Consider the following 23,650-nt stretch of genomic DNA (forward strand, 5'->3'; position numbering starts at 1 on the left):
TAGTCAAGATTTGTCTGTCAAGTTCAGATGTGAACTATATTTATTTCTGAAATGATTCTTCTGTTATAAAATAATTGGGCAAGGTTTATCCAAACTCCTCCTGAAGTCAGTAGCCAAAATCTTAGAAGAGGGGAAAAATTTACCAAAATCTTCTCAAACAATTGTAGGTTCAAATTGTGGAGATCTGTGCAGTACAAGGATTTTGACAGAAATTGCCGATTCAATGACTTGTTCTCTCACTTGGCAACAGACGGCTCTTAATATCTAAATGAATTCAGAAGAAACTTTTCTTGAAGAAAACTTTGTTCTTGATGCTATGGGGGAAACTCTTATGACTCCCCCATGCTGACAGCATCATATAATTCTCTTGCACTTGAAAATGTTGACAGCAGTCTCTAACTGTTGAGCGAGTTTATTATTCATGTCAAATCTGAGTCAACCAATTATCATTTGGTTATTACAGTCCAGAAGTAACTGCTGTGTGGAGGATTGAGCCAGAGTGAAGGTAAAGTACCTCCTTAGTTTATTAGCAATTGCGGTTCTCAGATCAAAATCTTTGGATAGGTGTAGAATTTGAATCAAAATACATGGGTCTAAACCATGTAAACAAGTTCAGTGAATCTTTTGTTATTTGTCAGTCATTCATTTTCCTTCACATCCTCAAGAATCTCTATGATAAATAGAAACTCCCTTATGACAAAAAAGCATTGAGATGTTTTAGCTTTAGCTGTTTTCTTTAAGGACATGGTTGACTTGTAAACAGCAATGATGCTGGAGAATTCAGCAGTCAATTCAACATGACTATTTAAAATGGTACAACATTCAATGTTAATTAAAAAAAAACAAGGTAAAATGGTGCTGTGGTTTGTATTCTCATTTATTTAACATAAAGCTTTGATATATGCAGTGCAATTCCATTATACATTTGACAATATTGATATCCTGAATAGATTTAACTGCACAGTTACAGAATTTTACAGGTTCTGAACTACTGTAAAATGAGTCTACACTGAGTCACCCAAGCCAAGATATTGGCCTAAAATACTGATTAGTGGCGATTCTTTAAGTTATCAAGTAATGTTCGAAATATGCTAAATTAAGATTCCAAATTACCCCTTGCCAAATGAAAATCAAATAACCTACTCTTAGCAGAAGTCTCTGCAGCTAAACCAACCTCAAATTTGTTCTTCATTCCATCACTAACCAATTGATTTTAGTTAACATTTTCCAATAGGAAACTTGCATGCATTAAAATTGAATAAAAATTGTTCATTTTTAAAAAAACACTTTGAATCAAAGTCAACTTTTCAATAAAACGTAAAAAAATTAGAACCAGTTATACCCATTTCATTAGTATATATTATAACAATAGTCTATGCCAGGCACAGTATATTTTCACTAGTTGAAGCTGTTCGCAGTGTATATTTGTTGCAAAACAACTCATTTCTTTAGTGCTTAAAACTGATAAGACTTTTACCGAGATGGTGGAAGGAGTAGCAACCAAAAGATCAGGACAAAAACATGATCTTAAAGATGCCTCTGAAGACCAGGAAGTAATTAGCAAGGTGGAAAAGCAGGTGGGCTTCAGAAGACAATGTTCTCCATTATCCCCTTACAAACTCCTTTCCTCCGACAGACACAATACCACAGCTTTAGGCTCATATAAGTTCCCAATGTGAAACATTCTAAAACTATAAAATATCTGTCTGATTATCATGAAGAATTGAGGGAAGAGGAGCTTTCACTCATACAATACACAGTAACATAGCAAAACACCCCAAAGCACTTAAAACAGAACATGGAGTGACACAAGGTGACTGAAGAGCAATAACAGGTTAACTATGCATTCCGATTTGTTAACATTACTTTATAGTCACTGGACTAAAACGTAATGGTTTTAAAACAGAGTTCTGATATAATTTAAATGCATTCAAACTAAAATAGAGATTTGCTCATAAATCTAAAATCTCCATAGTCCCAGATGACCATAGGCTGCTTTCCTCTTTGAGGGGGAGAACTGACTGGTGGTGACTTAACTTGATGATCACCACACTTCAGGCAAGGCACAAGGTTGAGGAAGACAGGGTTTTCATGAATAACCTCAGCCAATAGGAGAACTGAACCACACTGTTGGCGCTACTCTACATCACAAATTATACAGCATCTTTCACAACCTCAGGGCATCTCAGTATGTTTAAAAGCCGATAAAGCATTTTGGGATACAGTCACTGTTATAATATGGGAAAGATAGGGAAGGGTGTACAGGAGATGGAAGTGTCTAGGGAGAGATTTTCAGAATGCGAGGCTGTGATAGTTAAAGATTTAGCCACAGATGTTGCTGTTAAGGAAGAGGTCATTCTGCAGGCTGAAGTCAGGGAACCAGATGATACAAACACTGGGCTGCTTTAGTAGAGTTGAAGCATGAAGAGATGTATACATAAGGTCAAAGACTTAGAAATGAATACACACGGAGACCATGAAGACTGCCAAGAATTGGAGCTGCAAGAATGACTTAGCACAAGATTGGATACAGGAGATTTAGATTTGTCAGAATGTGCTGGGACAAGCTCAAGATGTATTTTTAGGTAGAAATGGCTGCATTATCTAAGCCTGGAGACATGGCTGAGTGATTGTGAAGTACCAAGGAATGAGGCTAGGTCAAAGGCAACAAAGTTGGAAGCAAAATGCCTGCTTTTACTGTTGAAGAATAGGATCACTCAAACAACCAGAGTGTGCAATACAGGGTTCAGGTTTAACTATAACTTGGTGTTGAGAGACTTCTTACCGTGCCTACTCCAGTCCAACATCAACATCTCCACATCAGGTTTCAGGTTGAGCAGAAGAAAGATGCAAAAGGGTGTGCAGTATTTCTGACACAGGCCAGAACAGAATAGCTTCAGCCACTACACCCACAATTCAATATTGGTTCACAGGCAGACACGTTAAGGACTCAGCACACACACAAGAGTTGACCCTAAGTTTTGGATAATATAGAAGACTAGGAAGAGATCACGCATGAAACCTCAATATAAATAGTCACTGGGTAGTACAGAACTTGAGTACTGCCGAGAAATAAGAGGCATGCTGTTAAGCTTTTCATCTTGTACTCATCAGGACAGATTTGCAAGAATACCAAATCTAAAGAGAAGAACAATTTATACTGCACGGGCAGAGGGTTACTAAGAGGACTCCAATTAGTACAGGCATTGCCATGGAGAATGCACCAGAACACATCCAATCAACCTGTGCTTGCAAAACTCAAAAGTGTCCGTCAGATGTGATTGGACTGCACTTGATAAGCAATCCTGAGAAAGCTAAGAACTACACTATCAACCAATTATCAGTCGGGTTCACAGTGCGACTCACTTGCGCATGCTGGATACCACATAAACACACAGCACCCTGTCCTTTGCAAAAGAACTTTTTCAACTAAATAAAAGCTTGGGGGTAGCCATTCCCTTGCTCATTCCCCTTGGGAACACCTGATCAGAGTTGACCTGTCCGGTATGAATTTAAACTATAGCTTGGCAGTTAATTGCCCCCTTGTGTATTCTCCATGAAACATCTCTATAACAGTCCACTGCCCAATCAGAACACACTTTTCATGCTGTATAAACTGTTAATCCCTTTAGATTTGGTACTCTTGGGAATCTGTCTTGTATCTGTTTGTTATATGAGTGCAAGACAAAAAACTTTGACACTTTTTTTTAGTAAAGCCTTGAGATAGAAGGAACTGCTCATGCACGCATAAGAAAACATTGCAGATCTAATGATTTAGGTGGGGCCAATAGGAGTAGAATTGTGGGAGGTCAGATGCAGCAAGCAAATTTGAGTGAGTGACTGTCATTGATTGAATCTGCTTAGAATACAAGTTATTGGTGGAATTGCAAAATTGGTGGAAAGGCAAATTGTGCGGAGGGTGGGGAGAGTCTACAGAAGGATCTAGATAGGCTGGGCGAATGGGCCAGGAAATGGCAAATGGAATTTAATGTTGGCAAGTGCGAGGTGGTCCACTTTGGTAGGAATAATGGTAGGAAGGATTATTACTTACGTGGAGAAAAACTGCAGCAGGCGGCGGTGCAGAGGGACCTCGGGGTCCTTGTGCATGAGTCGCAAAAACCCAGCTTGCAGGTGCAGCAGGTGGTCAGGAAGGCGAATGGGATGCTGGCCTTCATAGCGAGGGGGATTGAATATAAAAGTAGGGAGGTCTTGCTGCGGCTGTATAGGGCATTGGTGAGGCCGCAGCTGGAGTACTGTGTGCAGTTTTGGGCGCCGTACTTACGCAAGGATATTTTGGCCTTGGAGGGAGTGCAGAGGAGGTTTACTAGGCCGTTGCCGGAGTTGAGGGGGTTGAGCTATGAGGAGAGGCTGAATAGATTAGGCTTGTACTCGTTAGAGTTTAGAAGAATGAGGGGAGATCTCATTGAGACGTATAAGATGATGAATGGGATGGATAGGATAGAGGTGGAGAGACTCTTCCCGCTCAGAAAGGATAGTAGGACTATGGGGCACAGCCTCAAGATAAAGGGGGGGTGGTTTAGAACAGAGTTGAGGAGGAACTTCTTCACTCAAAGGGTGGTGAATCTCTGGAATTCTCTGCCCGTTGAAGTGGTGGAGGCTACCTCGCTAAATATTTTTAAGACGCGGGTTGATGGGTTTTTGATGAGAGAGGGGATTAAGGGTTATGGGGAGAGGGCGGGAATGTGGAACTGAGCCATGACAGATCAGCCATGATCTTATTGAATGGCGGGGCAGGCTCGAAGGGCTAGTTGGCCTACTCCTGCTCCTATTTCTTATGTTCTTATAAGCTGCAAGACTCCATTTCCAATTCTGTTTCCATAAAAAGAATGAACCAACTCATGTGTGGGGTACAGGGGTATTACTACTGCCAACATAGCTCACTACCCCGTAGTTAATTATTTCTCATTTGTGATTGCAGTTATGTAGGCAACCTGACAGTCAATTTCCATACAGAAAGATCACCTAAACATGTTAAGTTACCAATTAAATAGTTGAGGAAATGTGCATTGGCCAGGATAGGAGAAATGTCCTGCTTTTCTTCAAATAGTACCAAATATCTTTAACTCCACAGGGAGGGTTCTCCATCTAATGTCTCATTCTGTAAAAGTACCTCTAGCAATGCAGCACTCTCTGGATAATAATCTCAAACCCGTAACTTGCCCACTCAGAATTATAAAAGGCTACCACTGAGCCAGGATAACACACCTAGGTGTGCAATGTTATGACATGAGTTCGCAAGCATGTGCCAGGTGGAAAGCTTACTATTAAAAGTCTTACATTAATTCAAGAAAAGGGATATACCTCATACGACAGCTTGACCATATTGACCTTGAAATGATGCAACATTTCTTAGATATCAATTTATATATTTATTCCATGCCAGCTCCTAAGTGCTTGTCTTCCGATCACCATACAGTTAAAAAAGCTCATCGTCATCCCACTATGCAAGGGTTCGACTGCAATTGAGTGAAATTCTTGTTGGCTAGGCCTCACCCAAGTACTTACTGATAACATGAAAGTTTACTGAAGCAGAAATGTTTATTTCCTAAATTCAAAACTTGCATTCATCTCTTGAAAGTTAATGAGACAGCCAATAATGTGAATCACTTGCTCTTTGCAATTTGTTTTGCCTGTAAAAGGGGTTTACACTGAGCTCTGTACTTTTTTTTACTGGTGGTTAACCCAACACTGCTTCTGGTTTGTGTGCTCAGCTTGAGTGGTTTGGGTCAAAACCTCCGGTGTTTGGGTGGCTTTATGCCAACAGCACTTCAGTTACTATGTGGCAACAGCTAATATTGCTACTGTGCTACCCAAGTAGGGGAAATGAATCTTTGGGAATTTGTAAGAGGTTATGAAGTTGGCTATCACATTAAATTCAGCACAATGCTCTGCATTTTGAAAGTTCCAGTATTACATTTTGAATACAGCATCAGTAAAATTATAAAATACACTTTATTGCTCATAAGAATATTTTCTAATAAACTGAATAGCCTCTGTCATATACTTTTGAAATGGTACAACCAAAGATAATACAAAGCGTTAAATACGATTTTCATTCCACTAATGCAAAAGTCAGCCAAGTGGATCAGAAATCTTATCTTACACCCTCATATTATTCACACACTGATTAAAATTAGATGGCTAAACATATTTTTCTGTATCTGCAGCTGAAGCCACAAAGGTCAGAGCAGACTGGTTATCTAATACACTGCATTATGTGGATTATAGAACCACAGCATGCAAAACTACCTGGACATTGTGTACATGTCATTCTTACAACAAAACAATCATTCTGAAATAGCTTTCATGGCTTACTTAAATAAGTCCCATTACCATCCTTCTTCTACTTTAATAAAAACATTTCCATTCCTCCAATGATCAGCCATTACTTTAACTAAAACACTTCGAATAGTGCAGAAGTCAGTAAATCAAAAAGAGAACATTTTCTTCTGGAGGGGGGGGCAGCGCAAAATCATCCTTGAGCTGTATAGTGATGCAATGCTACAAATTCAAATCTGATCTGCCTTCAGCATGTGGGGGCTTGAAAGGGAACAACTGACATGCCAATAGGGCACTGACTGTTGGTGGGATGGGTAAATTATGTATGGATTATTTTATTAGGCACCAAGTTGTGTGTTTGAGAATTCCAACGTGAATCTCAAGGCTTCAGCCCTTTGCACCTTAGGATGCTGCTGTTATAGCCTTTGGTTATATTTCCTTCTTATGGCAATATCTAGTTTTTACAATCTATGTATGGACAGCCACACTAAGTGTTGTATTGTGGATTTACAGGAAAATCCAGCTTGCAGCATTTAAAGTTTTATGTAAAGACATCTTGACAACTAATTCTAAAGCACAGCTTCATAGGGCAGTCAGTCTCAGTCACCACCATATTGAATGTTCCAAATGCTCGCTGCCAATCTGTTCCAACATTGCTTTCGAGAAACAAACCACCATGTTGGTGCTAAAAAGGAAGAACTCTTCATAGAGCCAAATAGAAACAACCTTTATAGACGTTCCTCACTACAAAAACTTCTAATTTCACAATAGTTGTAAGGACCTCGTCAGTGAGAATTTCTTCCTTGTCCCCTGCTCCCCAACCCCCTCAACAAGTTATAGTTCCGGATGCTGTCTAAATAACTGAGACTGTGTTGATTAGGTTACTTGCTAACACTGCCAAGGTCAGCATTTTGGAATCCACAGTGCAAACAGACTCTCCGATAAATCATCTGACGTAACATCACAGTAAATAAAGACAACAAACTCAGGCCCCTGGTACTGGAAAACACTAAGGGCACTGACCTCCTAGCAATTCCCTCCCTCAAAAGGTTTGCGCCAAATTTATAGACATGTTTAACCATTGCAAAGGAAAAGATGGGCCACATCTTGGGAGAGGGGGTAATAGTGAAGGAAATTAATTAAGTGACAAATGTACAAGACATTTGCCAACCTGTACCTTATGGTGGCTGTCAAGTTCAGGCTGATGACCGCTTTGGAAAACAGTTAAAGAGAGTTCTGCATGAAAACACATTTGGTTACACATGTGCACAAGAAATAGCTAGCTGTTAACAGTTTTTTGCTGCCAAGTGTTTTGTTCTTACTAGGAAAACAAATAACCCATATTTTCAAAAAAAACTATGTCCTTGAAAAACAACTGAGAAAATTAACCTTGAATTCTGGAGGGGTAAGTGGGTGGTATCTAGTCTGTATGCCATTCAAACACAACGTCTGCTTTAAGTGGCAGGCTGCACTGTCAATAAACCATTGGGATGTTTATGAATTAAGTGCTAGTGTCAGAACCCACAATCTTGAGTGAAAGCTTGCCAGATCCTTTATATTGTGTCAGTGCCAAGGTAAAACATGTGAACGAATAGACACTTCCGTCCGTTTTAACCAGAATGTTCCAGGTACACAGTTTCCTTTTTCTCGCCAGTAGAGATTTGGGCTTTTTTTTGGGTCAAGTTTTGGAAACCTGGTGTTGTCAGACTTCTTACTAAGTCACCAAAACAGGGCTGACTCTGCAACAACAAAAGGAGCATTAACCATGCAAAAAAAAGGGGGGGTGGGAAGAGACGGTGAAGGGCTATGGACCGTATATCAGTAAATAAGTACATTACGATTCCACTTCTCCATCAGGGACCACCTTGGGACCAGGGTAAGGTTCTCCGCCGCACCAGAAATCGGCGGGTTGCGGCACCTCCAGCAGCCACATTGCCTCCTGCTCCGGAGAGGGGGCCGGGTTGGCTTTCCCCGAGCTCTGGGACACTGTCTGCAGCACCTTGTAGTAGTGACAGTCCCTGCCCGCCTCCGGGTCGTACGGAGGGGCCAGAATGTCCAGGAAAGCGGCGGGTCCGTCCATCGCGTCGATCTGGTGCACGTTGTTCTGCAGCGGGGTAAGGACACAGGGACCGTTGGCCTGGCTCAGCACCTCGGTGGAGCTCCGCAGGGAGCGGCACAGGGCGGCCAGCTGGGACTGCCGTAAGGGCGGGTTGAACTGGACCCCATCCCCCGGGCCAGCGGCGGGCCCCGAGCCGGCCTCATCCTTGTCGAAGCTTTTGATGGCCACAGTACCGTAGAGCACCTTGAGCAGGCCGTGCATGCCCGGGTGGTCGTGCAGCGGGATGCTGGCGCCGCCCTGCAGCAGGAAGATGCCCATGGAGAAGTACTCGGTCTCGCAGATGTGCATGTAGGTGACGGGGGGCCCGGCCCGCGGGGCCTGGCTCCGCCGCGGCTCCAGGTTCAGGTCCTGGGCCTGGATCTGCTGCAGCAGCGAGCCCAGCTGCTGCAGGTTGTCCTGGAAGCGGGCGGCCTCGGCCAGCGGCAGCAGCTTGAAGGTGGTGCGGGCCTGGCGGGCGATCCTCTGGATGAGGCAGGAGGCCATCTGATCCCCGGGCATGGTTTTCCCCTCCCCACAACTCCCGCCCGCTGACTGCCCCCTCCGACTCCGGACGCGGCTAACGTCCGGCCCCCGGCCAACCGCCGCTCTCCGGCCTCGGCTAATGACTGGCCTCCTCCCGCTCCTCGCACCGGTCAGGGTCCGGTCCCCACTCCGGCCGCGGTCACTCCCCGCGCGCGCTCACTCCTCGCGCCGCACGTCCGCAGTCACGTGGGCCGCCACCGTGACGTCACTAAACTTGTCATCGCGTTCGCCGGACCCGGGTGCGTCACCACGACGTGGGCACGTCCGCGCACAGCTTTCTGGGAGTAGTAGTTTACCTGCCGTCAGTGAGAGTCCCTCAGGCCCGGCTGGAGGGCGGACGGTGAGAGTCCCTCAGGCCCGGCTGGAGGGCGGACGGTGAGAGTCCCTCAGGCCCGGCTGGAGGGCGGACGGTGAGAGTCCCTCAGGCCCGGCTGGAGGGCGGACGGTGTGAGTCCCTCAGGCCCGGCTGGAGGGCGGACGGTGAGAGTCCCTCAGGCCCCGCTGGAGTGTGGACGGTGAGTCTCAGGACGTCGGCTTCTGGCTTCCAATTTTAATCGGTTTGAAATGTCTCCTGTTGCCGTCGCGGGTTCAGAAAGGAGCAGAGCCCCGGTCGGTGGCCACTCAATCAGAATGTTGTTTCTGAGTCACTGGACAGAGCGCTGGACACTGCCTTCAGACTGGACACTGGCCACAGGCTGGACTACCGTCGGACTGGACAGTGGCCACAGGCTGGACACTGCCTTCAGACTGTATACAGGCCACAGGCTGGACGATGTGTGGAGAATCACAGAATTGAATCATAGAATCCGACAGTGCAGAAGGAGACCATTCAGCCCGTCGAGCCAGCACCGACCACTATCCCACGCAGGCCCTATCCCCATAACCCCACATATTTACACTGGCTAGTTGTCTTGACACTAAGGGACAATTTAGCATGACTTAACCTGCACATCTTTGGACACAGGCCACATCCTGGGATATTGGCCATAGCCTAGACAGTGTAAAGAGCCTGGGATACTAGCTGTGTGCTGGACAGTGTGCAGAGCCTGGGACACTGGCTGCATGCTGGATAGTGTGTTGAGCTCAGGACACTGGCTGCATGCTGGACAGTGTCCAGAGCTTGGGACATTAGCCATATGCTGGACAGTGTGCAGAGCCCACGACGCTGGCTGCAAGCTTGACAGTTTGTTGAGCTCAGGACGCTGCCTGCAAGCTGGACAGTGTTCTGAGCCTGGGGCTCCAGCCATGTGCTGGACAATGTCCAGAGCCTGGGACACTAGCCATGTGCTGGACAGTGTCCAATGCCTGGGACACGAGCCATGTGCTGGACAGTGTCTGGAGCCTGGAACACGAGCCATGTGCTGGACAGTGTCTGGAGCCTGGAACACGAGCCATGTGCTGGACAGTGTCCGGAGCCTGGAACACTCGCCATATGCTAGACAGTGTCCGGAGCCTGGAACACTCGCCATATGCTAGACAGTGTCCGGAGCCTGGAACACTCGCCATATGCTAGACAGTGTCCGGAGCCTGGAACACTAGCCATATGCTAGACAGTGTCCGGAGCCTGGAACACTAGCCATATGCTAGATAGTGTCCGGAGCCTGGGTCACTAGCCATGTGTTGGACAGTGTCCAGTGCTTGGGACACTGGCTGCAGGCTGGCCAGAGCATGAAACTGAAATACACATATAAGCAGTCAAACTCCATTTGAAAACTGCACTAGCAAGTGTAGATTGAATTTATGACAAAATTAGATTTTAAACATGCATCTTTCTGCCTATCTCAGAGCTGAGAAAAACCTTTTTAAACTATTACTGGACCGAAGGGGTGATTTGTAGTAATAAATATTGTTTTTTCTTGCCCCGTACCTACTGATGTACAAGGCAGACTTTGTGTTTCCATAGTGATATTATTTCCTGGAAAAGGTCACTCACTACCTGTTACCAGAGGCTTATCACTTGAGTGCACCACTCCGTATCAAGCATAGCTGACCAGGAGTCTCTCCCATACTTAACGCCTGTCATTGGTATGTGTTGGAAGGATTTTGCATATTGATATTCAACCTGTTTGGGCCGTGTTACGAACATACCTTCCTTGACTATCAAGTCCTGGAGTGGGACTCAAAGTAAAAAGTCTGACAACACCAGGTTTTAGTCCAACCGATTTATTTGATAGTAAACTCACAAGCTTTCGAGAGGACTCCCTCTTCGTCAGGTGAATGACGAAGAGGGAGTCCCCTCGAAAGCTTGTGAGTTTACTATCAAATAAATCGGTTGGACTAAAACCTGGTGTTGTCAGACTTCTTACTGTGTTTACCCCAGTCCAACGCCGGCACATCCACATCGTGGGACTCAAACCCAGAGCTTCTGGCTCATAAGAACATAAGAAATAGGAGCAGGAGTAGGCCATCTAGCCCTTCGAGCCTGCCCCGCCATTCAATAAGATCATGGCTGATCTGTCGTGGCTCAGTTCCACATTCCCACCCTCTCCCCATAACCCTTAATCCCCTCTCTTATCAAAAACCCATCAACCTGCATCTTAAAAATATTTAGCGAGGTAGTCTCCACCACTTCAACGGGCAGAGAATTCCAGAGATTCACCACCCTTTGAGTGAAGAAGTTCCTCCTCAACTCCGTTCTAAACCGCACCCCCTTTATCTTGAGGCTGTGCCCCCTAGTCCTATTATCCTTTCTGAGCGGGAAGAGTCTCTCCACCTCTATCCTATCCATCCCATTCATCATCTTATACGTCTCAATGAGATCTCCCCTCATTCTTCTAAACTCTAACGAGTACAAGCCTAGTTTATTCATCTCTCCTCATAGCTCAATCCCCTCAACTCCGGCATCAGCCTAGTAAACCTCCTCTGCACTCCCTCCAAGGCCAAAATATCCTTGCGTAAATACGGCGCCCAAAACTGCACACAGTACTCCAGCTGCGGCCTCACCAATGCCCTGCACAGCCGCAGCAAGACCTCCCTACTTTTATATTCAATCCCCCTCGCTATGAAGGCCAGCATCCCATTCGCCTTCCTGACCACCTGCTGCACCTGCAAGCTGGGTTTTTGCGACTCGTGCACAAGGACCCCGAGGTCCCTCTGCACTGTCGCCTGCTGCAGTTTTTCTCCACGTAAGTGATAATCCTTCCTACCATTATTCCTACCAAAGTGGACCACCTCGCACTTGCCAACATTAAATTCCATTTGCCATTTCCTGGCCCATTCGCCCAGCCTATCTAGATCCTTCTGTAGACTCTCCACACCCTCCGCACAATTTGCCTTTCCTCCAATCTTGGTGATATTATCCAAGGCACAAAACCTTTTAGTAATAAATATATAAAGTGTTAAGTAAGATTATTTGATAAAATCCTGAGGGGGCTTGACAATGTGGACATTTAGAGGATGTTTCCTGTCATGAACCCATATTCCTTGATTCCCTTACATAACATTCCACCAATCTCAAATTAACTCCCAATATCCATAAACTTTTAGGAGAGAGTGTTCCCCTTCCCTCCCTCATTACCCCTAACTATCCGACCCAGCCTTGAATGTATTCAATGACCCAGCTTCCACTGATTTGATTTATTATTGTTATTATTAACATACGGTGAAAAGTATTGTTTCTTGTGGGCTATACAGACAAAGCATATTGTTCATCGAGAAGGAAACAAAGTGCAGAATGTAGTGTTACAGTCATAGCTAGGGTGTAGAGAAAGATCAGCTTAATGCAAAGTAAATCCATTCAAAAGTCTGACAGCAGCAGGAAAAAGTTGTTCTTGTGGGTTGGTATGTGATCTCAGACTTTTGTATCTTTTTCCGGATGGAAGAAGTTGGAAGAGAGAATGTCTGGGGTGCATGGGGTCCTTAATTATGCTGGCTGCTTTGCCAAGGCAGTAGTATGTGTAGACAGTATCAATGGATGGGAGGCTGGTTTGCGTGATGGATTGGGCTACATTCGTGACCTTTTGTACTTCCATGTGGGCAGAGCAGGAGCCGTACCAAGCTGTGATACAACCAGAAAGAATGCTTTCTATGGTGCATCTGTAAAAGTTGGAGAGAGTTGTAGCTGACATGCCGAATTTCCTTAGTCTTCTGAGAAAATAGAGGCATTGGTGGGCTTTCTTAACTATAGTGTCAGCATAGAGGGACCAGGACAGGTTATTGGTGACCTGGACTCCTTAAAAACTTGAAGCTCTCGACCCTTTCTACTTCGTCCCCGTTGATGTAGACAGGGGCATGTGCTCCTTTATGCTTCCTGAAGTCGATGACAATCTCCTTAGTTTTGTTGACATTAAGGGAGAGATTATTATTGCTGCACCAGTTCACCAGATTCTCTATCTTATTCCTGTACTCTGTCTCGTCACTGTTTGAGATCTGACCCACTACTGTGGTGTCGTCAGCAAACTTGAAAATCAAATTGGAGGGGAATTTGGCCACACAGTCACAGGTGTATAAGGAGTATAGTAGGGGGCTGAGAACACAGCCTTGTGGGGCACCAGTGTTGAGGATGATCTTGGAGGAGGTGTTGTTGCCTATCCTTACTGATTGTGATCTGTGAGTTAGAAAGTTCAGGATCCAGTTGCAGAGGGAGGTGCCGAGGCCCAGGCCACAGAGTTTGGAGATGAGTTCCTTGGGAATAATGGTGTTGGAGGCTGAGCTGTAGTTAATAAATAGTCTGACGTAGGTGTCCTTGTTATCTAGGTATTACAGGGTTGAGGGTTGACTGCTTTCTGGAGAAGAATTCCACAGACTGATGACTCTCAGAGAAAATAAATCCTTCCTATCCCGATAAAATTGAGACTTCTTATTTTTAGATAGTATCCTCTGGTTCTCATCTCTAGTGTAAGCATCTTCCCAGTACCCACCCTATTCAGTCCCCTCAGGATCTTATCACCTCTCTCTCTTCTAAACTCAACTGGTATAGTTCGACATTCCTTCATCCCAGTAATGATTTGGTGAACCGTCTTTGAACTGCTTCTAGTGCAGTCATATCTCTTTTTTTTCCAAATCAGGAGACCAAAACTGTACACACTATTCCAGATGTGGTCTCACCAAGGCCCTGTATAGCTGCACCAAAACTTTCCCACTGTCACATTCCATTTCTTTTGCATTAAACACCAACACTCCATTTACCTCCCTAATTGCTTACTGTGCTTGCATACTAACTTATTGTGATTCATGTCCTAGGACATCCAGATCCCTCTGCACCACCGAATTCTGCAATCTCTCTCCATTTAAATAGTGTATTGCTTATCTATTCTTCTTGCCAAAGTGAACAACTTCACATTTTCCCAGATACTCCATTTGCCAAATCTTTGCTCACTCTTCTAACCTATTTATATCACTTTGTAGATTCCACCCCCTCTTAACAATTTGCCTTCCTACCTGTCTTGGTATCATCAACAAATTTAGCTACCATACATTCAGTCCCTTCATCCAGGTCATTTATGTCAAATATAAATAATTGAGGCCCCAACACTGATCCCTATGCCATTCTGCTAGTTACAGTTTGCCAACCTGAAAATTACCCAATTATCTCTATTCTCCACTTCCTGTTAACCAACCAATCCTCTGTCCACACTAATAAGTTACCCCCCACCCACACAGTGAATTCTTACTTTGTGTAGCAACCTTTGATGCGGCACCTTAAGGCACGAGCCTTTTGAAAATCCAAGTACAGCACATTCTGATTCACTTGCACTGTATCTCTGTATAAGGTTCATGTATCCTCCCTGAGATCATTATATGAGCCTGGGAGGAGGTACATCTAAGAGTTGTCATGTATTTCACACATTATAGGTTCTCTGAGATGAACAGTGATGCTTTTGACTCTACAGTTTGTGCACGATGAAGAGTTCTCATTGTTTAACCTACTTGAGGCAAACAAAGACTGAATTCAAAATGCAATAAAAAAATCTATTTGTCAAGAACCAGCAACTCATGAGTTAAATCATCAAATCATAAAGAAGAGTAATTGATCAATTAAAGACTTTCCTATTGCATTTATAGTGAAGGTAATTGCCTTATTTATTTGCAAATAAAATTATTAGTTGCTTTGGTTGTGTATATTAGATCTGTGTGGAAATATCTGATATATCAGAGGATTTTATAGTGCAGTGTGAGACTACGTTACATTCAGTACAGATTACTGCATTTAGCCCTTGGGGATGCAAGGACAGAGTACAGTATTTAAAGAATTGGCAGTTTAAGAGGGATTGGGCGTGTCTTCATCAGTGATTAGTGATAATATCAGATCCTGGAACTGATAGCATTTGCTTAAGAGTGCTGGAAGTCACGAAACCAGAAATTCAAACCATGCTACAATATTAAAATATATGGTTGGTGCTATGACTGTTTGAAATTTCTTACTACAGTCTCTAGGACTCAAAGTTCCAAAAGAATAGTGAAAGTGATTTCACATGAAGCCATGGAGGTATTGAAGTGTTTTCCTTTTACTAGTCAAGATCACCATGGTCGATGAAGCAGATTTTCCAGCATTGGAAAGCTGATTAACTCTCCTTGCAGCCCACTGTGAGTGAATGAATGGATCCTCACATGTTTAATGGTTCCTAGTTTGCAAATGCAATGTTCAAGCTGTGTGTAACCATCGCGAGTCAGCAACGAGTACAACAAGAAACATGATCAACGTTGGGAATACCGTTCAAAAGTTTTAATTTCTGGAATATCCTAATATTTGGTGACTGCTTATGCATTTCATTTGTTATCTATGCCAAATTATTGTTCAGTTGAAGTGGTTTCTACATACCTTCCCTCTAAGATGGATGTGAAAGATAGTATGGCACTAATTTGGAAGAAGGACAGAAATTAATAGTACTCAAAATAAAAATGGAAACTTTAATCAGACATGGTTCCCATCAGGCTCAGGTGAAGCCAAGAATCTGTGTCTGTCCTGGAGGCTGTGCTGCCTTGGGCTGTCACCGACTCTGAGCATCTTCTCACCTGCCTGCTGCATGTGCCCTGCTCACTGCCGTCTATCTGTCAACCCGTTAGTTCCTATGCTGGTGCCCTATCGCCACTAATAGTTTTTCCCTCAACAGCATCAGTAGGAACAGATGACTTCATCACCTATTTCATTGTTATTTGTGGCAGCTTACTGTGAACATATCTGCTGCAGCATTTCTGAAATTATAGAGTCGTAGAGATTGACAGCATGGAAACAGGCCCTTTGATCCAACTTGTCCATGCCACCTCTTTTTTTTAAACCCCTAAAGCTAGTCCCAATTGCCCGCATTTGGCCCATATCTCTCTTTACCCATCTTACCCATGTAACTGTCTAAACAACAAAAATTGTACCCACCTGTACTACTATCCCGGCATCTTGTTCCAGACACTCACCACCTTCACACTCTGTGTGAAGAAATTGCCCCTCTGGACTCTTTTGTATCTCTCTCCTTTCACCTTAAACTATGCCCTCTAGTTTTGGACTTCCCTACCTTTGGGAAAATATATTGACAATCTAGCTGATTGATGTCCCTCATTATTTTATAGACCTCTATAAGATCACCCCTAAGCCTTGTATGGCCCAGAGAAAAAAAATCAGTTTATCCAGCCTCTCCTTATAACTCAAACCATCAAGTCCCAGTAAGCATCCTAGTAAATCTTTTCTGCACTCTTTCTAGTTTAATAATATCCTTCCTATAATAGTGTGACCAGAACTGTAAACAGTATTCCAAGTGTGGCCTTACCAATGTCTTGTACAATGTCAACAAGACATTCCAACTCCTGTAATTCAATGTTTTGACCAATGAAACTAAGCATGCCAAATGCCTTCTTCACCACTCTGTCCGCCTGTGACTCCGCTTTCAAGGAGCTATGAATCTGTATCCCTAGATCTCAATGTTCTATAACTCTCCCCAATGCCCTACAATTAACTGAATAAGTCCTGCCCCAGTTCAATCTACCAAAATGCATCACCTCGCATTTATCTACATTAAACTCCATCTGCCATTTGTCAGTCCACTGGCCCAATTGATCAAGATCCCATTGCAATCCTAGATAATCTTCTTTACTGTCCACTATGTCACCAATCTTGGTGTCATCTGCAAACTTATAAACCATGCCTACTAAATTCTCATCCAAATCATTAATGTAAATGACAAATAACAGTGGACCCAGCACCGACCTCTGAAGCACGTCACTGGTCACAGGTCTCCAGTTTGAAAAACAACCCTTTACAACCATCCTCTGGCTTCTGTCATCAAGCCAATTGTGTATCCATTTGGCTACCTCGTCCAGGATCCCATGAGATTTAACCTTATGCAACAATCTACGATATGGTAGCTTGTCAAAGGCCTTGCTGAAGACTATGTAGACAACATCAATTGCACTGCCCTCATCTACCTTCTTGGTTACCTCTTCAAAAAAGTCAAATTTGTGAGACATGATTTTCCAGTCACAAAGCCATGCTGACTGTCCCTAATCAGTCCTTCCAAATGCCTGTAGATCCTGTCTCTTAAAATACCTTCTTACGACTTACCTCTACAGATGTGAGGCTCACCAGCCTGTAGTTCCCAGGCTTTTTCCTGCAGCCCTTCTTAAACAAAGGCACACTTGCCACCCTCCAATCTTCAGGCACCTCACCTGTGACTATTGATGATTCAAATATCTGCTAGGGGACCCACAATTTCCACCCTAGCCTCTCACAATGTCCTGGGATACTTCATCAAGTCCTGGGAATTTATCTCCTTTGATGCACTTTAAGACTTACAACACTTTCTTCTCTGTAATATGTACAGTCTTCAAGACATCACTATTTATTTCCCTAAGTAGCCCAACATCCATGCATTTCTCAACAGTGAATACAGTCGAGAAATATTCATTTAGGATCTCACAATCTCTTGTGGATCCGCACATAGATGACTTTGTTGATCCTTAAGAGGTCCTATTCTCTCCCTAGTTACTCTTTCACCCTTTGTAGAAGGTCTTTGGATTCTGTGTTGCCTTATCTGTCAAAACAATCTTGTATCCCCTTTTTGCCGCCTTGATTTCTCTCTTAACTCTACTGCTTCACCACTCTGTACTCTTCAAGGGATCCACTTCATCCCAGTTGCCTATGCATGTCATATGCCTCCTTCGTCTTGACCAGGGCCTCAATATCCCAAGTCATGCAGGGTTCCCTGCTTCTACCAGCCTTGCCCTTCACTCTAAGAGGAATGTGCTTACCCCGAACTCTAGTTCACACACTTTTGAAAGCCTCCCACTTACCAGATGTCCCTTTGCCTTCCCACCGACTTCCCCTATTAACTGTTGAAAGTTTCTGCCTGATACCATCAAAATTGCCCTTGTCCCAATTTAGGATTTTAACTTTTGGGCCAGACCTATCATTTTCCATAGCTATCTTATAACTAGTGGAATTACGGTCACTGGTCCCAAAGTAATCCCTCAGAAACACTTCTGTCACTTGCCCTTCCTTATTTCCCAAGAGGAGGTCATTTTTTGCCTCCTCTCCAGTCAGGCCATCCACATTCTGAATGAGAAATTCCTCCTGAATACACTCAACAAATTACTCTCCATCCAAGCCTCTAATACTATGGCTGTCCCAGTCAATGCTGGGAAAGTTAAAATCCCGTATTATTACCACCCTATGTTTCTTGGAGCTATCTGTAATCTCCTTAAATATTTGCTCCTCAATTTCCTGCCGACTATTTGGGGGCCTATAGTACAACCCTATCAAAGCGATTTCCCCCCTTCTTATTTCTCAGTTCAATTCATACAGACTCAGTGGGCAAACCCTTGGATCTATCCCTTCTCAGTACTGCCATAATGTTTTCCTTAATCAAAAGTGACTTGTTGGCTTTGTTGCTTTGACTACTGTTTAAAAGTATTTCATTGGCTTTACAGCACTTGGAAAATCTTGAAGTTGTAAAAGGTCTGTGTAAATGCTAGTTCGTTCTTTAATTCTGTGTTTGGTTAAAATCAGGAATAATGGGAAGTACGTGCTGGTTAGGTGTATTGGCCATGGTAAATTCTCCCTCGGTGTACCTTTACCTTTCTGGATGTTACAGGTCTGAATTTGATGGTATCCTTTCCTCCACCGTTGGCAGCTGTGGCTTCAGCTATTTAGGTCTGAAACTTTGGAATTCCCTCATTAAATCTCTCTGATTCATTAGCTCTGCTGCTTTAAGATGTTCTGCACCTTCTCTGATAATCTTCTTGGCCACTTGTCCTCAAATCTCCTTCACAACAAAAACAGACAATACGGGAAAATCTCAGCAGGTCTGATGGTATTTGTGGAGCGAGAATAGAGCCAACATTACTCCCTCCCCACAGATGCTGTAAGACCTGCTGAGATTTTCCAGCATTTTCTGTTTTTGTTTCAGTATCCAGCATCTGCAGTATTTTGACTTTATCTCGAATCTGCTTACTTGGCTCGCTGTCAGTTTTTGTCTGAAGTACTACGGGGGAGTGGGTTTAACCACATTAAAGGCGCTGTATAAATGCAAGCTATTGTTGCTGTGGCTGCTGCTTCACACACACAGAGAAAAGGCAGAATAGAAGTAGGAGGAAATGGCAACCCATAGGCCATATAACACAGCGGGGCTGGTATCTTAGTAAAGATTACCTGGGAGTAACTGGAGAAAAGTGACATTGGAAGCTCAGAACTAGTTTTGGCATTGTCTTTCAGCAAATTCTGAAAACACGATCACCCTTTCATACCCCAATTGCCAGTTAGAGGGAAGAGATAGATTACGTTCATTGTGTGGTGTGTGACTATGGGTCGTGTATTTTGTGACAATGCTTCCTATCTCAAACCAATGCAGATCAGCAAACAACAAAGCCAATAAGACGTTGTACTATTAGTTGATGAATCAGAGGAAATATTAATCAAACTTTACAGTTCTATAGTATAATACAGTTCTGGTTGCCTGGAAACAAAAGACACATTCAAACATTGGGGGCAGCACAAAGAGTCATGAGCTTTTTCTCTATTGTTCAAGTTAAGAGCAAAGACTGGAGAACGTTTCACTTCTCAGCCCGGACAGGTAACATCTGTGAGGTGACCTTATAGAGGTGTCACAGATTGTTAAGGGTGTAGAAAAGTTAACCAGAATATTACTGTAACCTGCAGGAGCAGAACCAGGAGTCACAGGTTCAACGTAGGGAGGTTGTTATTCGTACAGATATCAGGAAATTCTTCACACAAAAAGTGCTTAACGTAGAAAACACAATAAGTAGTCTTATAAAATAGTGAAGGGAAACACCAGAATTGATGGTTTTGCAGCCAATAAGGGGCATAAATAGAGTAGACAGGAAGAAACCTTTCCCCTTGGTGGAGGGATCAATGAGCAGGGGGCATGGTTTTAAGGTAAGGGGTGGGAGGTTCAGAGGGGATGTGAGGAAAACATTTTTCACCCAGAGGATGGTGGGACTCTGGAACTCACTGCCTGAAAGGGTGGTAGAGACAGAGACCCTCATAACATGTAAGAAGTATTTTGATATGCACTTATGATGCCAAGGCGTACACGACTATGGACCAAGCGCTGGAAAATGGGATTGGAAGAGTTAGGAGTTTTTGACTGGTGCAAAAGTGATGGGCCAAAGGGTCCTATTCTGTGCTGTAAACCTCTATCTATGACTTTATGACTCTCATAATACCAAGCATGGACTTCTCAAAATACTCAGTGCCCTAATTCCTAGTTTCTATTTTAGATGAATCCCAGTTTTATAACTGGAATGCCCTCTCCTCAAAAATACATCCCACCATCCAGGCAAACTATTGTCCAATCTCCAACCTCCCTTTCCTCTCCAAAGTCTTCACATATTGTCATCCCCCAGGTACATGCTTTTCTTTCCTTCAGCTCCATGTTTGAATTCCTCCACTCAGGTTACCATCCCTGCCACTGTATCAAAATGGCTCTTATCAAAGTCACAAATAGAATTCTATGTGACTGCTACATAGAAAGAGTCCTTCTCAACTTGGCTGCAGCCTTTGACATAATTGATCACACCATCCTCTCCACCATCATACGTCTGGATGGGACTTGCCTGGTTCCATTCTTATCTATCTCATCTAAGTCAGAGATCAATTGCAATGGTTTCTCTCCCTGTTCCTGCACTTTTACTCCTTGTATCCCCAAAGTGTCCTTCCTATTTTCTATCTACTTGCTGACCCTTGGCCACATCATGTGAAAACAACCTTTCTCTTAATTCCTTCCGTCTCTCTAAATTGTCAGACTGTTTGTCCAACATCTAATTCTGGATGAGCGAACATTTCTTTCAATTAAATCCTGGAAAAATTGAAACCATTGTCTGCCATTTGTTATGTTAAAGGTGCTACATAAATACAAGTTGTTGTTGTCTGAAATTTTTTTGTTACGTTAGCATGTGCAAGAGATAGAAGTTGCTATATGGAGGGATTGCTGGGGTAGTCTAAGTTTGTTTCTCCTGGCTGGAGAATCTAGAGCATTGCCTAAGAATAAGGAGCCCATCATTTAGGGACTGAGGGGAGGAGAAATTTCCTTACTCAAAGGTTTGTGAATCTTTGGAAATCTCTACTCCAGAGGGTTGTGTAGGCTCCATCATTGAACTGTTGGATTTTTGACCTCTCTGGTAATCGAGCGATATGCAGAGCAGGGAGGAAAGGACAACCATGATGTATTGAATGGCAGAGCAGGTGCAAAGGCTGAATGGTCTACTCTTGCTCCTATTATATTCTTACGCAGGGCACAACTATAGCAAGCCCAAGGCACTCATTGTAACTGATTGTCCCAGCCCCTTCACAAGGAAAATTACTAGATGAGTGTAAGAAACAGCAAATCTTAGGATTGTTTCTCATACAAAGTACCTTGAAGCTGGTGGTCTGTACACTCATGTGAAACCGCTTGAAAATGTAGGTAGTGATGCTAAGTGAAAGACTGGCAAAGTACAGAAACATCAATTCAAGAAATAAGGAGAAAAGCATAAAACAAGGAATGTATTAATAACTGATCAAGAAAAGTTGAAAAGGAAGAGAGAAAATTGAACTTAAGTGAAATCTGTTAAGCAGGAATGATCAGTTTGGCATATCTGCAGGAAAGCCTTTAGTAAAATACATCTTGCCACTGTCAACATTTGTTATAATGAGCATTAATTTTTCCAGGACAGTGACAGGAATAGAAAGAGAAAGTTACTTCTCTAATCACCAATTCAAACAAAGACCCTTGTGTAAAATACATTTTACCATCAGATCAGAAAGAGCAGAGTTCCATGAAATTTAATCTGTCTTGTTTTCTTAGTTTATTTATTAGTGTCACAAGTGGGCTTATGTTAACACTGCAATGAAATTACTATGAAAATCCCCGAGTTGCCACACTCCAGTACCTGTTTGAGTAAACTGAGGGAGAATTTAGCATGGCCAATGCACATAACTAGCACGTCTTTCAGACCGTGGGAGGAAACCGGGGCACCCAGAGGAAACCCAAGGAGACACAGGGAGAACATGCAGACTTCACACAGACGGTGACACAAACCAGGAATTGAACCAGTGCTAACCACTGTGCCACCCATATAGCATCATCCTGATCTCTTTCTGGAAACATTGGCTGGCTCTTGCTCAATGTTCGGGATCCTGCAGTAAGCCTGCCAAAAATACATATTGGCCCCATCACCCAGAAAACTAGGCAGGTTCATGGTAGGGTTTGAGATGGTGGGTGAATATACCACCTAAATCCTCGGGGCAGGAGAAGGAGAATCCAGTCCAGCAACTTGAGTGCACTGTATTTCTGTTAAGTGGCTGGATTCGCAAAAGTTACAACAATCATGTGGTCATTGGGGCATCTAGTAGCATTGTAGTGGACCAGATGAAGGATTTTACTGGATTACTTCAGACCACTTGAACAGGATGGAGGGCTGTCTGCCAGATCCCAACGGCATATTGAATTCATGGTGCCAGCAACATAATTTAAGAAGCTGTATGGTTGGTTTCTGGGAAATCATGACTGCCCAGGTTGCTCTGGTTTATGATATCTATCAGAATCCATAGCAAGGCACATACAAAAAGTACAATGAGACTCATATCTTTACCTGATTGAAATGTTGAAACAATGCTGTCTGATTCAAAAATGAGTTTTGTTGCCATTTTTCTCAAAGTAACCTTGGGTTTTTAATGTTTTTCTCTTTGCCACTCCCAGGAGAATACCAAACTGCAGTTGGGTAGGAGGTCTCCAATCATAACTCTTCATCCATGATGAGTGTCCTTTTTTCTATGTTTGTATAGGGTAGGGCCTGACTCTACAGCCTTCAGGTTATCTGTACCTGCTGCATACTTCATGTATGCATCATTCATAGAGAGGAAGGTGGGCCTTCAGCCTCAAGAGCATGAATAAAAGAGAATTAAAGCTGATACCCAGCCGGACAGACTCACTGGCATCTCAAGGATGAATCAACAGGACTTTCAGCTAAAAGTAGGAACTGAGTGAATGGTCTGATTGGTCTCTCTGGAGTGTTGGGACTTTGTACCCGCGTGCTGATCCAATCTCCCCCCCCCCCCCACCTGCATGATCCCACCCACACCCTTCCATGTCCACCTGCCTTCCCAACAGTCCCTGCCCATTTCCATCCAATGTAAACTTTTGTATATCCTATCAGAACAACAAATCACTATGAAGCATTTTGAAGAAAGTGCAACTGTGTTACTTTCCTGCTCCATGTTTGTGGCTTTTGGATGAGTGTGTGTGGCCGTCTCACGTTTGATCTCCTGAGCTTTCTGATTAACGC

The 23,650-nt window shown here is 43.6% G+C and overlaps 1 protein-coding gene and 1 long non-coding RNA gene across 3 annotated transcripts in view; one reads left to right on the forward strand and one right to left on the reverse strand.

Annotated features, from left to right (window-relative positions):
- Window positions 1-859: 859 nt before the first annotated feature.
- LOC145354302 (2-aminoethanethiol dioxygenase-like) lies at window positions 860-9,108 on the reverse strand. 2 transcript variants are annotated; one of them, XM_080205417.1, is made up of 2 exons: window positions 8,139-9,108; window positions 860-8,039 (listed from the first exon to the last, which is right to left on the reverse strand). In XM_080205417.1, the coding sequence occupies exons 1-2, from the start codon at window positions 8,915-8,917 to the stop codon at window positions 8,015-8,017; spliced, it is 804 nt and encodes a 267-aa protein (XP_080061543.1). In that variant the 5' UTR covers window positions 8,918-9,108; the 3' UTR covers window positions 860-8,014. The 2 variants fall into 2 exon arrangements, with proteins under 2 accessions (XP_080061543.1, XP_080061544.1); XM_080205418.1 differs by having other exon boundaries at window positions 8,134-9,108.
- Window positions 9,109-9,245: 137 nt separating this feature from the next.
- Window positions 9,246-23,650, forward strand: part of LOC145354167 (uncharacterized) — an 80,037-nt gene continuing 65,632 nt past the window's right edge. Inside the window, exons 1-2 of the long non-coding RNA XR_013888821.1 lie at window positions 9,246-9,456; window positions 23,151-23,337. This is a non-coding gene — a long non-coding RNA (uncharacterized LOC145354167). The remainder of the gene's footprint in view (window positions 9,457-23,150; window positions 23,338-23,650) is intronic.

This window comes from Carcharhinus amblyrhynchos, chromosome 17 (genome assembly GCF_965287045.1).
Source record: "Carcharhinus amblyrhynchos chromosome 17, sCarAmb.v2.hapA, whole genome shotgun sequence".
NCBI lineage: Eukaryota > Metazoa > Chordata > Chondrichthyes > Carcharhiniformes > Carcharhinidae > Carcharhinus > Carcharhinus amblyrhynchos.